Here is an 18780-nt window from a genome sequence, read left to right on the forward strand (position 1 = left end):
TGAACAACACAAAAGAATGTTCTATGGTGTTACACTACTGACCCTGGGGTCTTTGTGGACCTGTGTGTGTACCCTGTGTGTGTGAACCTTGAGCGATATGTCTGTGTGTCATATTCTATGTCCTCTGTGCTTTAATGTGGGAACTTCCTTTGTGTACATCTTATATCTTTCTCCTGCTCTTTAGCCATTGGGGGGTCTCAGAAGTCACTAATGGAACACGTTGTCAGGTAATTATTTTGACTTACAATTCTTTTAACATTAGCTGGGACCCTTAAGCTCACGGACAACAGCCATATGCATGTTGGCATTGGCTCACCTAACTCCAGTGCAGACATGCATCAAATTTGAGTGCAGCAAGTTACCTTATCACCTAGTTTTCGAAAGAACACAAAACTCACCATCATAAGTTTATTAATATTGTGTGTTAGGTGTCCCTGCAGGTACAGCTGGTAATCAACCACCAGCTCACCCAACAATTTCTTTTCCTACTTTCAGTAACAAAAACGATGTTGGCGATAATTTTGCAAAAATCATTTTGAGGGTGATTTCTGACTGCAAAAAGTATTGACATTTTTTGATTCTATTTGATTTCAGTGCAAGTATTTGAAAGAGAAAGTGTTTTTCTAGTGTGTGGCAGCTAAGTAACTGGTATCTGATCAGCCCTTGTGCAGTTCAGCCCAAAAAATCTTAAACCTGTTAAACCTTCAAAGTTAGAAGACAAAAAAACACATAAAACACACATTCTACAGCCAAAGAATGATATGCATCAGAGGCACAATGAAAGCATTTCAACAACATCTATCCCACACTTGTAGAAGTTTTGTGGTACAACAAATCATCATGTTTTCACTTTCTCACTGTGCCTTCATCTAGACACTTCATACTTAGATTAAATGTAGCTGGTTAGATTGCAGTGAGTGTTTACCAATGTCGTGGAATGTACTCATACACCTTATTTTGCTAAGGGAAAATAATGAGGCAACTGGAATGTAAGCAGCACTCTGCAATGTTTAGTAATGTTAACTTATTATGAAACTCATATCTTCATCTCCAGATGGGTGCAGCCTCAGTGGAAATATTGCTAACAAGCTAAACTAATAAGCAGTTTCGAAGCCCTCGGTGCAGCATATTGAGCAGATAGCTTTTCACAGGATGAAAGCGTTAAACTTTGACTCTGGCTACATAGGGCCCAGAGTGTATGCATTTCCATAAGAAAGTGCAACACAGCAGAAAAGTGGAGTTTTAATACAGTACTTAAAAAAAAAAAATGATCAGAAGGCCAACCTGGCTCCATCGTGTCAGGAACACACATATACATTGAGTAATGTGTGTATATATGGTAGTATATGTGTGTGTGTGAAAGTGTGTTTGCGTGAAGGCCATCTTAAATAAATCCTCTGCCTCTCTGTTTGACCAAGAAAAAAGGTTCTGCTATTGGCATTATTTGGAGTAAAGCAATGTGTGTGTGTGTGTGTGTGCGTGCATTTAGTGCGCAGATATTTCTGGTGCACTACACGAAGGCCCCTGCTGACAGCATGTCAAGCAACCTGTCAGACTTGGAGGAGGATTATTATCTCCTTGTGTACGCTCTATTTCCACCGGCTTCAAACTATATCTCTACTATGACAAGTGTGTGTGTGTGTGTGTGTGTGTGTGTGTGTGTGTGTGTGTGTGTGTGTGTGTGTGTGTGTGTGTGAAAGAGTGAGTGAGAGACAGATAGTGGGAGAAAGAGGGATGAAAAGACAAAGGAAGAATTAGGCAGATAGTAAAACATGTCTGTGAAACTAACAAGAGCTATATGCCCACATCAAGTAAATGTTACAACTGCTTTTATTGTATTGACATTTTGTGAGCAGTGGAAAAGCAAAGATGGATTATCCAACAAGTAGACTTCAGGCTTGTCATTACAATAGAAAAGAGGAGTTGAATGGTACTGAGAATGGTGTTTTTAGTTCTTATATGTCAGCTCCACACTTAATGTCTCAATACAAAAACACACACACACAAAAACAAAAATCACTCAGTCACGTCCTAATGATCCTCTCTCCAAGGACAAGGGGGAAGCTTTTTAAAGATGTATTTGAGGCCACTTTTGTGGTAGAGAAGTGTGCACTAGATTCTCATGTGATCCCACGGTTCTTGCGTGATCCCTCGAATCCAGCTGTTTGACAAAGTCACTGTACAAAACCTGTAAACACAGCATCCTACTGAGTCGCTGTTTTGTGTCTTTTGTTTTGTACTCAAGTGTGAGGCAGTGGTTTTTGTATGGCTGTTCCAAAAAAAAGGGAAAATGAAGTATGAAATTGTTATTTTAAACAATTCCTCCATTGAATTACAGAACAATCACTATACTGTTAAATATACCCTGATGTAAAGATACATCTACCATGATAGAGGATTTGTCCACCCCTATGTTGAACTGATGAGACTGACCAATACCCACATCATTCTGTATTCTGTACGTATTTCTTAATATTACAGAAATCATATAGTGTCTTACCCTCTGGAAAACAACTGCAAAGAATGCAAAGCTTTCTTTTAACTTCTCAATATATGTGGTGGTTTTTTTTTTTCAAGCCAAGGCGTATGTTAATGCAAAGGCTGAGATAACATTAACATGAGCAAAGCTCAGTTTGACTTCAGCAGTTCAGCTGAGCAGTTTGAAAAACCTAAACCTTAAGCATTGAGAACATTTTGAGCAGTCAAACAGACTTAAACCAAGGCTTATGTGGCTTCTGGTGAAGTCTGCAAACACACTGAGCCTCCACATACACTCAGAAATTCCAGCATTTACATATACAGTAAACGTGCACCTGAATATACAGTATGCACGCAAAACACATCTCTCTCTCTTTCTCCGTCTCTCTATGCCTCTCTGCTGCACACAAACACACATATATGGAGGACTGTCTACAAACATCCTAAGCCTACCAGCAAACACAGCTTGTGCCACCCGTATGTCAGCCTGCCAGTCGTCTACTCTCTGTGCAAACCCAACCTGTTACTAATGAGGCAAACACAAATAGCCAGGCATCTGACACCAAGACCTGTGTGTGTGTGTGTGTGTGTGTGTGTGTGTGTGTGTGTGTGTGTATAGAAACTATTTATGAAGGTAATAAATGTTTATTTAGGCAGACTGCATGATAATTAGCATACAGATTTTGTTATAAAGATGTGATTCTATGGCTGACACACAGACACACAGGTACGGGTCTGTCTGTGTGTCTGTCTCTGTGTGAGAAAGAAAGAAAGAAAGAAAGAAAGAAAGAACGAAAGCTCTTTCTTGTCTTGTCTGTAGCAGGGGCATGTCATGCCTAAAAAGCCCAAACTTCAGACTTAACCAAACAGAAAAAAGCTTATTGCTCGACTCAGTGACCAAGAACTCTATCCGCTTATGGTAGCTTATGGCACACACTAAACATAACCTCTACTAACATGCACATATGCACACAATTCCTAAACTACTGGGCTAGCCATCAAAGATTTAGTCCAAACTTGTTCCGAGATTTACTTTCTTGCAATTTTCCAACAGCAGTCCCACATAAACAAATGACTGATGAACTGTAAGTTAATAGAAAAGCAGATCAATTCAAAGGCTGAGTGAGTCACTGAATATTAAGTCTAGCCTCAGCTACAAATGGATGAACCGCAGGGGGCAGCCATAACACTACACTGATGGCACTCCAATGTTGTGGTTGTCGCTCATGACTCCAACTGCTCCCACTGCTCCCTTCGCAGGACGGACTTTAATTAGCCATGGCAAACAAAACATAATACTTAGATTTTACACATAATGTCCTGTAAAGGTCTTCTCTATTGGAGAACTAGACGAATGCTTCCCCTAGAGAGCCAGCGTAAAGGTCCTTCTTGTGTGGCGCATGGTGAGGCTGAGACTTAACTTGAGACCAGCAGCTTCCATACCTTTTCTGCCTGGTAAATGTCAGACAGATGAAAGGGGAAAGAAAGGGCTTCTAAGGGCTCTCTGGAGATGCTCAGGCTGGCAAAAATCCATGTCCCCCTTTGAATCACATTTACAGACACACCTTGTACAGTGCTTGTCCTACAGATTTTTCAGTGTACTGTACTTGCTGTCTCATTCAGCTGTAGCAACTAGCTGGAATTTACTTGACATTTTTCTATATTTAAATGTAATGTGCGCTGTACCCAGTAACTACAATCGACTAGGTGGGCAGGAAGTCAGACAAACAGACGGCAAAGAGAATCCAGCCAGTTCCAAAATAAAAGCCCCTGTGCAGACTTTCAATCGTATATTCCACCACCACATCAATATCATTTAATAATTGGTGGCACCAGGCGAGACACTAACCAGTCAAAGGGTTTTTTAGCACCACGTTCAACGAGAGGTTAGTCTTGGATGAGGAAAAAATTATTTCACTTTTACTTTAGCTGCTGTCTGTAGGCTTCAGCACAACAAAGCAGTAATTGCACACAAGAAACACATTAAACACACAAAATACGAAATGTAGCTTGTTTGGACACGTTAAAAGCACGAAAAACACAGGAAAATGACCATATCAACAAAATCTGAGCAAGTCAGCTAATGAGCCAGGCAGAACACGTGTTTTGGGTGTGTGTGTATGTGTGTGTGTGTGTGTGTGTTGTCAGGTTAAGTATGTCAGTAAGTCTGTAGACACTCTGTATGTGTGAATACATCGATAGCTTTGTGTGTGTAAAGTATGTGCAACTTTGGGAGTCTGTGAAAGCCTCTAATGAAATCTTTGTAAGCATCTGTGTGTGTGTGTGTGTGTGTGTGTGTCTGTGTAACTGTTGTACCCTCTCCTCCAGTTGTGACAGCTGCTCCTTGTAGAACGCATCCAAGGCTTTCAGCTGTGAATCTTTCTTCTGTAGCTGCTGAGCCTGCAAGAGGGCACACACACACACACACAAAAGGTAGGAGATCGGTGAAATAGTAGAGCTAACTTTTGTAGTTGTTCATTAGCAGTAAATAGATTTAAATTTCAGTGATAATATTCTATTACAATGCCACAATACAACAGTGGTTCACAATCTGGGGGCCGAAAAACCACATAAGGGGTCATTCATTCAAGACATTCTGCCTTCCTATTTTGAATTTTTCCAACAACATCGTCAGTGTTACTTAACACTTGTTTCTGTCCAAGGTGACGTGGAAAGTAAAACAAGCTGGTTTTGACCTTCAGTCACATGCATGAAATAGCATACAAATGTTAAGGGACTGATCTGCCTGAGTGATATTTAATAAACATCAAATGATATAATGAACTTGCTGATACATATATTACTGCAGCATTTACTATATTAGTTTCTTCCCATCTGTATTACCTTGACATTAACATGGCATACAGTAGTGCACACATCCATTAAGGAATTAATGAATGAAGCCAGTGTGGATCAGGAGAAAAGCTAGTGGATTTGTGCCACACTACATAGAGTGTATAAATACACATACAGTACATGCACACACACGACTAATGAATGCATGCATTACAGATCAATGGTAGACTGAATTGATTAAATCAATGCTGTATAAAATGCAACATATTCACCACATCTGTAACTAAACTTCATAGTTTAGGAGTAATAGGAGTAATACACCAAGTCCAAAGTAAAAGATCTCATCAATCAGAGTTTTTAAGGGCCCAGAGATGACGATATATACATTGGATGAGACTCAAAGACAACCAAACACACACACACACACAAGTCCAGTAGGAAGGCCAGCGGGCAGCGAGCTACAAACCTTACACCTTACACTTTCTGAGGATCTTTTTAGCTGCTTCTCTCTGTTCACCCATCCATCTATCCATCAATCTCCATTCAACCATTGACTGTGTTTGTGCCGACACACACGCCACACACCATTTCCCTACAGATCGTGTGTTATTTCCAAGTAGTTATGAAGCACTGAAAGTGCAAACACACATGCTTAATCACAACATACATGCACAGGTGTGTGAAAGCATGCTGACAAACGGGCTCATATATACACGTGCGTCAGATTTAATTCAGTGTCATCAATGTCTAAAGATTACTTTAGATAAGACAATGTTAGACTGTAGACATGCATGGCAGTATAAAAAAAACGGTATGTTAAGTACGATGCAGCTGCTTGGAAAAATACTATATCTGGACACTGCAAGGAAAATCGAACAAAAAGCTATTCTGACTGACTACTGCTGCCATGTTTGCGGCTGGCTAGTGTCTTAGCAGTTAGCTTACCAACCAGTAGTACAAATAGTCCCTACTCTTAGAATGAAATACTGTTTCAGTGCTAAAAATAATGTCCTTGGTCTAAAGTTTGATTTAAAGCAATGCTGCAGTATCCACATGCAATATTCTGCAACTTAATAATTCTGCACAGTTTAATTATTTACAAATATTGGATTAATAAATAAAATAGACAGAGGGAGACAAAGAAAAGTAAGGAAATATGTATGCATGTGTATAGAGTATAGAGAGGGGCTTTGAGGAAGATCTGGCACATTCTAAAGTGGGCTAACTCTGACTTAAGCTGAGGGCTTGCTGGCCCTGCTCTGGAGCAGATTTAGCCCCGAATTTGGGGGGTTGTCCCCTGAGAATCGACTAAACACGGGGCTAAAAGGTGGAAGTGTGAAACAAAGCTAAATTAAACAGTGGAATGTACGTCACGTCACATTAATCATGTGTTCCAACATTGCATTGGGCTCATGTTAACCCTGGGTTAACAATGTGTGTGTGAAAAGGTGCTAAGTTAGCCCAGGGCTAAGAATATGCAGTTTGAAAAGTCGGTGTGACTGAAGAAAGAATAAGAAGGACTGATGGGGGGATATGGGTGGGAGTTATTTAGATGGACAGGCAGAAGGGAGCATGAAAGCGGGACACCGGCTATACTAAATAAACTCTACATGCTGGAGACAAATCAATGTGAAAAGGAAGGAAGGCAGCAGGAAGGGGTGCGCTTTGGGTTCACTTTGCTTTCAAATGAATTAAACCAAAGTATTTCTTTTTGTCTAGACAAAAAACTGCAATCAAGAGACATTTCATTTTCTTCCATTCATTCTATTAGAAATTAGAATGGAGCAGAATAGAGTGGAAAGGATGGGTGGATTGGAGGAAAGCAGGAGTTCGAGGGTAATGATGAAGCTTACCATCATTTCTATCTCGTCTGTAGACTAAAGAGATTGGGAAGAAGAAAGTAGAAAGAGAGGAAGAGGTAGAGAAGGACAGAGTGTTTGGGTTAGAGCTATTTAATGATTATTAATTCATTTACAGTTAAAAAGAAATGTAATGTAATAAATGCAATTAATTACAATTAATCACATTATGGATCAGATAAAACTCTTGCAAAATACCTTTACTATCACAAGCAATTCTGTAATGAGAAGTACAAGAAAACAATGTGTATCTACAGGTTTCAACCTCTATGACCCTGTGTCTGATGACCCCAGCAATTAGACCGCTATCAAGCTGTGAAATTAATCCAATGTCTGTATGTAGACAGATTTTCTCAAATCAACAGCGTCACATTTGTGCAAGATGCCATTACGAAACTACAAGTGTGTAGTTGTGATAACAATGCAGGCCGAGCTCGTAGACGAGTGTGTTCCAATCGAGGGCGCCCTGAGTTGGGGGGGTAGAAAGTAGGTAGGAAGCCATTAAGTCCTAGATCACTGTATCCCAGTTTCAACCAGCGCAAGAGTATAAAGAGGAGAAAGAAAAAGAAATCCCCCCCCAACAGAGGTCTGGGCTGAGCCCTAAATGTCTTCAAATTGCATAAATGCCCCGGGGCAAACAGAGATAGGGTACACGGTAGAGCGAAAGCCCCTCAAACCAGAAATATTTCAGTAAAACACACAAATATGTTAACGTCACTGTGTCAGTGTCACTAGTGTCACGTAGGTTAAATGGTGACCTTATGAGAATGGTGAGGCATAGTGAATAAACCTGGCACAGTTCAGCTGTTTCACCATTTCTAATGTCATGTGTTTCATTGCACTTTCCACATTGTTTTGGCGTTGCAGCTGGAAAGCAAATAATAAACATGTATGTGATAATGTTATAGAATGTGAAATAGTATAAAGTGTGCTGGACAAGTTGTGTATTCCATAAAATGTCAAAGATCCCCTGCAAACAAGTTTTGAGACAGGAAAATCCTTTTTTTTTTTCATAAAGAAGTTCAATTACCTTTTTAGAAATTCTTAAAATGACATCTTATACTTCTCCCTCTTGAAAAATTCAGAATCTATGAATATGCAAATATTTTACATTTCAAAAGTTGAACTGTTGGATAACATGTCTTCAGCTTTACTGAAATAAATCTTAGTGTATGTGTGTATGTGCCCTGGGGATTTCAAGTTTCAACATTAGAATTGTGTCAATTGCATATACTAGACCCAAGATAGTCTTCCAAACTAGTTCTGATATCTGAAATCCTGCTCTTAAAAAACACGTCTTAAATATAAAATTGTGGCTGTGAAGTGGTAAGCTGGAGACCCACTTCTGTGAAATATCAATTTGCCAGCACCAAAGTGCATTCAAATTTGGCCTATTCTAAAACACATGGACACAAACAATAAACAAAACAAACTACTGCATTCATTTCTTTCATTTGCTTCATTTCACATTTACTCACACTTCACATTTGCTTTGCACTGTCAATATGCAGTAAAGGCTACAGGTTAATAGATTTTCTGGTTAAACACGACCATTGATAGACTCTCAGAAAGAGCTCATTTGGAATAAGATCAAGAATGAAAGTGCAGCAGTTTTGCCTTACAAAACAGAACGGGGTTTAACCTGCATAGACGAGGATCCTCTTACTGCTTTGCCAGTAAACTAAAGTAATAAAGGCTAGCTTTCCAGCACTGTCACATTAGAAGACGACTCCTCAGACTGAGATCTCGTTAAATTGTGCCTAACTTCATGGCATTAACAAGTATCAGCAGTTACAAAACTTTTGAATTTGATTATTATGACACCAGGTGGGTGCGCTCATCACATTAGGAAAGTCAACATGTACAAAGTTTAAATAATAAATATAAGTATCTCTGAGATCGACAGCCTGTTAGACACTATTGGAACTACTTTAATGTACTAAATCTTACACATCTGGTACAGCAGCAAATTAATGCCAATCAATATTTTGAAAGCACTTTTGTCCTCGGCCTGACTAAGAGCACTGTGGCATTGAATAGCAGCTTCAGTGCAAAAAGGTGAAGAGAGTCTACACACTCACACGCACACACACAGATGTAGGAAGATTCATCATAATTATCAAGGCTGCTGAACGCCAGATCAAATCAGAACCGATCGTCTGTGTTCCACAAACAGACCTTAGCTGAGGAGAGACAAAGAGCGAGATGGCTTCTGATGGGAGAGATACTTCCACTGTCGCGAAAAGCTGCAGCTGCTGCTGCATGTTAATGCAGGTGAAAAGAGGGACTGAAGTTGCTCATGTGTTAATTTTATATGTTAAACGAGAATCTGTTTGGCGGGGATTAAGGAGAAACAGAATGGATTTAAATGTAAGAAAACACAGCTCTCCCTCCTATCTGTGTCTCTCTGTGTTGGTCCTGTTTTAATTTGCAGGCATAAAGAAACTGCAAGTGAATCAGATGACTCCTCTGGTGTCCCTCCAGGGACCTGCGAGTCTATGGTAGATAACAGTCAGCCAGGCGTGACTTTACACACACCACTACACACACATTATACACACACACACAGAGGATGGCTGAGGCTTACATGTTCATGTTAGTCTGTCTCTCTGTACGGATACCTGGCATTGTCTATATGTGTTGGTCATCAGTCATCATTTTTAGTCTTTTTTGCCTCTAATAATGCGTGTCATTTGTAATTCTGTTTTCCTGCCATAAACCATGTTCAGACCAACATGACAAGATAAATGCAGGGTCTCATCCGGTAAAAAAAAAAAGTTACAACGCAACGTCATTTTTCACACTGTTGATCTGTCAAATGAAACAGGTGTGAATGTTTTGTGAATGATTGTTTTATAGAAAAACCCTTCTTAGCTAGCAGCATGGCTTTCGGGATGGCGGTGGCGGTCTGTTGTTCGGTTGCCCTGTACATCAGTCACTCTACCACTTTGGTCCTCACTAAAATATCTCAACAACTATTAGTTGGATTGTCATGTACCAGAGGATGATTCCTAATGACGTAGCCAGCCCCTGATTTACTTCTAATGCCACCAGTAGGTTGGTATTTTTGGCTTTTCATGAAATACCTTGACAAAATGTCTGATGGATTGCCTTTAAATGTGCTGGAGACATCCATGTTCCAAACACATGAAAAGGCAAAAAAAATCCGTCTAAAATACATCATGATATAAATCGGTAAATATAAACTACATGATTAACTACATGATGAAGTACAATTGGGTACAAATCTCAGCAAGCATTCAGTGCTTTTGAAGAAACCTCATTCGAAACTTGGTGTGACGAACACATTCTTGTTAGATGGGTACAAAAAGAAGCATTGAGAAGATGTTCAGTTTCTGATCTGACCATGCAGTCATGAGCATACGGTCAAAAAAAAAAGACTGTTGCAAGAAAGCTAAGGAAGAAAAAGTCAGTTCGACCATGAAGTCTTTGTCCTTTTCATCTACTGACAGAACAGCAGTGGCATTAGTTTTGTTAGTGTTAGGCAGAGAAATAGTTTCTATCCCTAAGCCTCAAGAATGATGAACAAGCCTCACAAACACACCATAGTCCTCTCAGGATTATCCCCTATCTCAATCTAACACCTAAACTGAGCACTAAAGCTGTCCATTTGTTCATTTTGTGGTGCCTTTTTTTTTACGTCTGCATTGTATCAGTCACCATCAGCTTCTTGGTCAAGTGAGCCTGTACACAAAAGAAATTCAATTTGATGGGATGCTCAGTCACAAAGTAGTGTAAAATTACAGGGATATTAAGCACTGCGCTTTTAGACATACATTAAAAATAGCTGTGTTATCGCAAAAAAGGTGTTCCATTTTAGTCTGCACTTGGGTGAGGGGTGATATTCTGTACAGAAAATTAATAAATGTAGCTTTTAAGCACCATTAAGATCACAATAGACAACCTATTTCAGAATTTTAACTTTTAACTCAGATCTCACATCCATGCTTTGCACTACCGGCTGCCGGCTCCTCGTGCTTCAGGAGGGTCTCGCATTGTTTACTTTTGTTTGGTTTTTATAACGCTTATCAAATTCACTCTCCTCTGACACTTTATTAGAATTGTTCTAAAAATATCCTTAATTAGTAAAATGAAAACTATGTGAGATAAAACTCAGCTGGTTGAGAGGAAAAAAAGATAAAGAAAGAATGAAAGCACAAGAGGGATACCTAATACATAACACATGTAAACAAAAATAACTTCAGTTATTAAGAAGGTGCATAATTGAATACAGCAGCTGCTAGCCATGAGCTAAACAGGAGATTAGCTTACAAATGTATTATCGTACATTCTTCCTGCTCCAGGCGCCTTCTGCATATGAATCAATTCAGTATACAGCTAGGAGGTGTGGAGCATCCATTTAGAAGCTACAGACAGAGGGGGGAAAAAAGTGTAAATGTGTGAGGCACAGAAAGCAAGCAATAGTAAGTGAGGGAAAGACAAGCTGAAAACGAGAGAGACAGGTTTAACAGTTAAGTGAGACAAAACAAAATCACAGCAGGAACATGAGTTGGGAGCCTGTGCTGTGGAAATGGCGCACAGCAAAACAAAAATCTAGCAGAGAGGTTCCTTGTTAACTACAGTTACTTTCGGTTTTTCTTTAGAAATAAGTGACAACACGACTAACAATCTGAAAGCTCCAGTAGCAGTGCCATTAGCCTGAGGTTTAACATGCACACCAACTCGACCAAAGGGGTTTGAGGCAGGCAGACAACCAAAATCACCAACTAACAGGCAATGGAGTCAGAGCTGACACCCTGTTGAGGTTGTGCTTTATTATTTCTGAGATGTTAGCTCGAGTGGCTAAAAACTCCTCCTAATTCCTTCAGCGGTAGAGAGGGAGCTCCTACATTATTTCACTCAAGTGTACTCAGTGGTTCAAACAAACCCGACTCTCCCTTCATTAAAGGGAAAAATCCATCAAATAAAAACGTGTATTGCATTAATTTAGTGAATTCAGACAATAAAGTCAAAACAGGAAAGACCTTGGCTTTAATCTGGAAACCAGATCATAAGCACATCATGAAGAACATCAGGAAATGTTTCCAAATCACAATTTTTGAAACATACTGATGACTCACTCACTGTTTTGAGACATGTTATTAAAATGAAGTGAGAGAAGTGTCTCGCCGTTTCTATGGCGCTTTGGCCATTCCTTGTTTCATCTTTGCCAGTTGGCGGCAGCTGCCTGTCTACGTGTCTCACTGCCAGTTGTATCTGCGCGGAGCAAGTGATCAGAGTGAGATGTTGCTGTCGGTGTGCTTCCAACGGTGTGCGGTTCAATTAGTGGTGAGATGACAAGTTGACCACAGGATTATGGGAAAATAGATATGTTACACTTGTAGAAATCAAAAAGCTAAACAAATTTGCCGATGTCCCCCCCATCATGTTCTGGTAGGTCATGTCATTTGTTTTCTCTGTTTCTACAGTCATCAGGGAGGGGAGTTAAAGTCTCCACTGACGTTCATATCAAACCATTTCTTTGTGATCTCTTTACTGGTCACGCCACCAAAGAGGATAGAGCCTTTTGATCATAGTTGAATGCAGCATAACCCCCTGTCGAACCAGATGAATAAACCTTTTCCCCAATTGGTCTGTGTAGCACTCATGACATGGGATGACAGGACACGTCCAACAAATTAATTAGCAGTAAATCCAAGTGGTTTAGTCGAACCATGGATACAATACAACAACTGGATACCCATCTGCAGTGTGTCCATTCATTTGGATGAAAACTGCATACCGAGCGGCGAAAACAGTTTCATAGCTTCCAGGTGTTTTTTTTTTTTTGTCCTTATTTAAATTTCAAAAAATGTTGATTTTAACACTATTTTATTTAGCCTATTTTATTTATTTAAGTTCTAGTGTGTATACCGATGGAACAAAAACACAATATTAAACAGGTCCCAGGGCTAAATTATTTAAGACCGTAGTATTGCTAGCTCCAACATTACTATTTTTATAAATCAGTTCTTTTTATTGGTACTTTACGTTTCGGAGCAGACGGCAGGCCACAGTGGAGACACTCAGTGAACCAGCTGAGGTGAAAGGTAACATTTTACTCCAGTTGACGACAACTTGTTACTGTTATATACTGTTATAATAAACTTTTCACGAGTAAAACTTTTACGAGTAAAACTTTCACGGGTAATCCATACAACTCTTCAACAAGCATAAACATGTAGAAAAGCAATATCTCGATCTGCTCTGTCCACAGTCCCATCTTGCCACTATGTTTTACACAAGCGTAGCCCAGTCGCTAGGCTAACAGCAAACTGTCACTGAAAAGCTGAAACACAAGTTGACTGTAAACTGTTTAGCTTAGTTTGTCACATATCTTAAAATTCTTGTAAACTTGGCTGCTGGCTGAGACAAAGCAGCCCACCTCCCCCTTCCAGTGGTAAATGCATCGACAGAGGGGGGAGGATAGAGGCGGCTGAGAGGACTGACACTGTTCTTAATTCGTCCTCAGTGTGCACTCAGTGTGGCGATGTCAGGGATATCAATATTTCCTTTTTACATTTAAAATATAAATATACATCAAATATACACTCCTCACTAAAAGTTAGGGATATTCGGCTTTCAGGTGAAATTTCAGGATGAACCTAAAATGCATTCTAACCTTTCCAGGTGAACTTAATGTGACCTTCTCTAAACCTTTGAATGCACATGTCCAACTGTTCAGTGTTTCAGTACTTTCTGCACAAGTTGCTGTTCTCTAACAAGAAGCTTAACAGCAATATTCACAACAGGTTTGATCCATGAATCCACCAATACATTTCCTGCTTCAGTTAGAATTGGTATTTAAACAGTCCTCCTCATCCTGCTGTTCACATTCTGACATCATGAGACCAAGACGACACCTAACAGTTGATCAGCAGCACCTCAACACTGGAGGCTTCAAACAGGAAGTCCTCAGACGGAGGTGTTCACTGAGCTTAGAGGGTCACAGAGTGTCATTAGGAGGTTGGAACAGTGATACAGAGACTGGAAGAGTCACAGAAAGGAGAGGAGTGGACGTCCTTTGGCCACATCCCAATTTACTGAGACAGTGAAAATGTTTTGTTGTGGTATACCTACCACTGTTGTTAGATTTTCTTTTAATAAATTGTTTAAGATGAATAAAATTACCATTGCATGCTTCTACTTAAATGCCCTACTTTCATGATATAATATCACTGTAGCATTCACTTTTTGCATTTTCCATATATTTCACCTGAAAGTCGAATATCCCTAACTTTTTGTGAGTAACACAGGCAGCCATACATAGGGATGGGTATTGCTTGAATGATAGAACATTTGAGAATTTTATCTGACTTTGTTAAATAAAAAAAGGGGGGGGGGGTTGTAGTAAAGTACTCAAACTCAGTTTAAGTAGAACATATTTTTTTACAGTGTTACAGAGCTGCTCTTCAACACAATACTGCAGGTTTTGAGGCTTCGCTATGGGGACAACAGATGGCGGCTGGCTGAGCTGTTAGTCAGTGTGTCTGCCGGGTAGACGTCACAGCGATATCCGCTGTGGAGGGCCAACTCCCTGATCCAGTACAGAAGGAACACATGAAGGGAGCATCTGAGGGCAGCACACCAGTGTTAACAGTCCGATGGATCATCAACACAACACATGGTCATGGAACACTTGTGTTTGGGATTGCATGTATGCCTGAGACAGACACGTATAAATATACACTCACGCATCTCACTCTTCCCCCTGTGGGCAGCGTGTGCGCTGTGTTGCCATCTGATAGCAGCAGCAGTCTGTTTCCCCCTCTCTTTATTTACTCCGCTGCGTTTATTTAACACATAGCTCCCAGCGAGGCAATAAATTAGCACTCAATAATAATCTGACTGATAATTACAGCCAGGCAGCTACCCAGAGGAAGGAGTAGGACAATATAGGCCACTGGCTCTTCTCCTCCCCCTTCTCTTTTATGCTCTTCCTCTTCTCCTCCATCTATAGTTTTACACCTTTCACTCTTTAATGTTTTCATTTATTACACAGTACTTTCTGTGTAATTTTGAAATGTGATCTGACGTAGTTCTGTGGGGTTGATGCTTTTTTTTTATTTTTTATTATATCCTACTAAGAACAAAGCAGTCTCTTCGATACTTAACAATTTGCAGGTTTAGCGAGAGACATGGGATCTGCTAAGGTCTCAATGACGTTGGCGCAATCCCTTGATATTGTGACTGCATAGGATCAAGTCCCAAAATACATATTGCCTCCAAATCAGCTTGTGGCTTGTATGCATCATTACATATGCTTGGTAAATTTGCCAAGCTGTTGCATTTTTCACAGCGTATGAGGGTCTCGTGTCTTTAACATCACCGGGAGCTGCAAGAATTATTTAACTTGTCCCAATGAAGATTGTAAGTGGTTAATTTGACGTGCTAATCCAAGTCTACAACTGACTGAATTGTGAAACAGTCACTGCACTCAAAACACATTTTGTGTCTGACCGAAATAAGATATGCCGATCAGATCAAAAAGCAGCTCTGCAGAAGCCTGATAATGACCCACTCCTACGACTCAGGTGTGGTGGAGCAAAGAAACATCTAAAACATGCAGGGCAGTGGGCCTCCACCGCCAGGTTTGAGAGACACTATTAAAAAACAGTCAAATGTATTGCTTATCATATAAATGAGGGCTCTATTCTATTCAAGTGTCCCAGTAAGCCATGGTACTGTGATAGAGAGCCAGCATGCAAAACACCAGCACCTGGAAACCAGAGCAGATAGCTTGAATTCAGCCATCAATAATTTGATTATTTACACCTGTCCTTTCCTGCTGTGACATGTCAAAATGTCTTCTCTGAAAAACAGTCATTCATCCGCAGATTAATATAATGCAATTTAACATAATTTGACCGGATTTGATATCTTTACTGGCTTATGATTCATAATGATGTTCACTCCCAAAATAAGATGCTACCTTATTTGTAACAACAGTGCTTTTTTCTCCCAGCAGACAGATGCTGAGACCCTGTGATGAACAGGTCTTTGATCTCAATGGAAATGTGTTATTTTTCCCCCAACTTTTCCAGCTGCAAATCTTCCTCTCTGCATTCTGTCTTTTTTTGTCTATCATAGCTGAAGTTAGTTTGGGGGAGAATTGCGATGGACGGTCAGACAATCATTAGTGTTAGTGAAAGTTAGAGACTAGAGGGAGCAGATCAAGGTGTTTGGACATGGGCAATGCAGTTCAAGTTAGCCAGGAAGTCTTGCATTGATTTTGCCTTCCTATAATGTGGCTGTCAGTCCAGCGGGGTACACCGTCACACCTTTCACTTTTCCAAACTGAAGCATTGCTGAAGCAGCATTCGCACTATTGTTATCCAGTTCCTTATTACAGTTAAAGCATGACGACACAGTATTACCCTTTAACTGCTTCAGTGAGCTACAGTATGCCGTCCTTACCTCTTCACCTCTCATAGATGGAGATAAAAGCCTTTTACTCTTATGTCCGTTCTCTCCGGTTTTTTTTTGTTGCAAAGATTTAGTGGACTGGACTTTCTGTCTGTCTACCTAACTCAGCTCGTCCTTCCTATCTGACAGCACAGTGAGGGAAGCTGGCTTTTCAGCACACAGTCAGCCTAATAGCTTTACATGCAGAACCATGTCACTTCCTGCAGATTACAATTACTGATACAACTGCGGGCTTATCTGTACCTCACCAACTCCTTCCCTCACCTCTTTCCTTCCATTTCCGTCAATGCCACTCTTGCCATCTCCCCATCTCCTCTGCGCCCTCATTTCCCAACGCTCCTTCTCTTCCATCTCCCTCATTTTTGTACTCTCCTTTCCTTTTCACCCCTCTTTTTCATAACATCCCCCCTCACTCTTATTTCCTTCCCCTTTACAGATCTCATTCTTTATTCCTCCTCAATTTTTCATCTCAAACCGTGGGAAGGCTCGGTGATAAACGGTGTGTGAGTTTTTATGTCTATGTAAAGAAATACATTTGCACAAAATTAAATCATATATGTGCTTTACATTCATACAGTAATAACCTCTAGATTGCTTGAAGGATATAAGCCCATTGAAATTCAAGGCAAAACCTGTGCGCTAAGCAAAGTAAAGCAACTCATTTAACCAGTTTTTCACTCATCTAAACGGCATAATAGCCCTGCGTTACCATATGTCTCACTAAATAAGCAGTCAGACGAGTACATGATAAAACATCAAGCTACTCACCAGCTCATATGTACTGCTATAATGAACCATGTCCCCATCTGCCTCAGTCTGTGTCCCTACTATGTGTGTGTGTGTGCATGACCACAGCTGTTTCTCTCACATCCGTAACCGTAAGTCTGAATGAATTTCCTGAGTGTGTAAGACAGAGACAACACTGTCTCTCCATCAGCAGAAATGCTCCAGCTGATTACATGGGTTTAGGTACAAACAAGAGAGGCAAGTTTGTCCAATCAGAGCCAACATCTGGCTCATTCCAGCAGGGCTACTTGGGAAACAAATAGACAGACAAGAGGGATCCCTGCACTATCTTGCTCTGGAGTAGTGCTGCCGCCTCAGAGTACCATCTGGGGATGAAACACTAGGATTTTGCATAACGTTTAGCCCAATGGTGTTCATTGTAGAGCAGAGAGTGTATTGTTAACGGGAGTGTTCCTGAGACGTGATGTGCATTCTGTGCTCGTGCTTTTGATATGTAGGACCTCAGTGACAATCACATCAAAACACACACAAAAAAAGTCTAGACAAACACAGACGGTGTACAGTGCTTTAACAGATTTTTAACAATGATATTATTAGGTTATGTCAACATGTAGAGTGAAGATGTGAAAATCTGTTAATAATGAAATAACCTGATGATGTCATCAGGGTTACTTTGGGATTGAAACTTGAAAAAAAGCCTGCTGAGGGTTGTGGAATTCAAAATGTGAGGGCATTAACCAGGCACGGAGGGTGTAATGGAAGATGCTGTTGAGCTGCATTATGTGAAATGTTGGACAGAAAAGTCAAGATATCTTGGTTTCTGCAGCTTTGACCATTTTTTGTTGTCCTCTATGAGTTCACTAACTTTGGAGCACCCCTTTATCAAACATTGGAATTTCTGTAGTTCACTGACGAACACACAGCAGTTTGTCGACGAAACTGGTCAGTCAATGTTCACCAACAGTGAAATATTAGACGTACAGTTTCAGGGAAAACAAGCAGTGATACTACATCACACAGCAAGGGCCATGTATTCAATGTGTAAGGAGATTGTTTTAACAGTCTTCCAGTAACTATATTCACTGACAAGATGTGCCAGGATCTGTCTGATACGGCACCGAAGGTGAATGTCCAGAAAAAAAGCAAAACCTGAGTTGTTACAAGCTGGGAAGTGTAGAGGGAAAAAGCCCAATCAGGTACTTAAGGTTCATAATGACCAGCTGGACTACAATCATCCAATGCTGTGATCAGCTGGGGGGACGGTCTTGCTACCTCCATTAACCAGTTTGCTGGGGGAAACCCTGCCTATAAATAGTACCTTTAAAGACTGATGTTTTAGGCACCACTTAAAACAATGTAAAGGCCTTATGGGATTTAGCACAAGTTACTGACATGAACCGTGAGTGTGCAGTGCATCCTGTTATTATGATTGATTGCAATAGTTAGGGACTAA

The 18780-nt window shown here is 40.3% G+C and overlaps 1 protein-coding gene across 1 annotated transcript in view; it reads right to left on the reverse strand.

Moving 5' to 3' along the window:
- chchd6a (coiled-coil-helix-coiled-coil-helix domain containing 6a) overlaps positions 1–18780 on the reverse strand; it is a 67011-nt gene that overhangs the window by 36086 nt on the left and 12145 nt on the right. The window contains exon 5 of the mRNA XM_070839944.1: positions 4795–4878. Within this exon, the coding sequence (XP_070696045.1) occupies positions 4795–4878 (84 nt within the window). The remainder of the gene's footprint in view (positions 1–4794; positions 4879–18780) is intronic.

The sequence above is a fragment of the Pempheris klunzingeri genome, chromosome 11 (assembly GCF_042242105.1).
Source record: "Pempheris klunzingeri isolate RE-2024b chromosome 11, fPemKlu1.hap1, whole genome shotgun sequence".
Lineage (NCBI taxonomy): Eukaryota > Metazoa > Chordata > Actinopteri > Acropomatiformes > Pempheridae > Pempheris > Pempheris klunzingeri.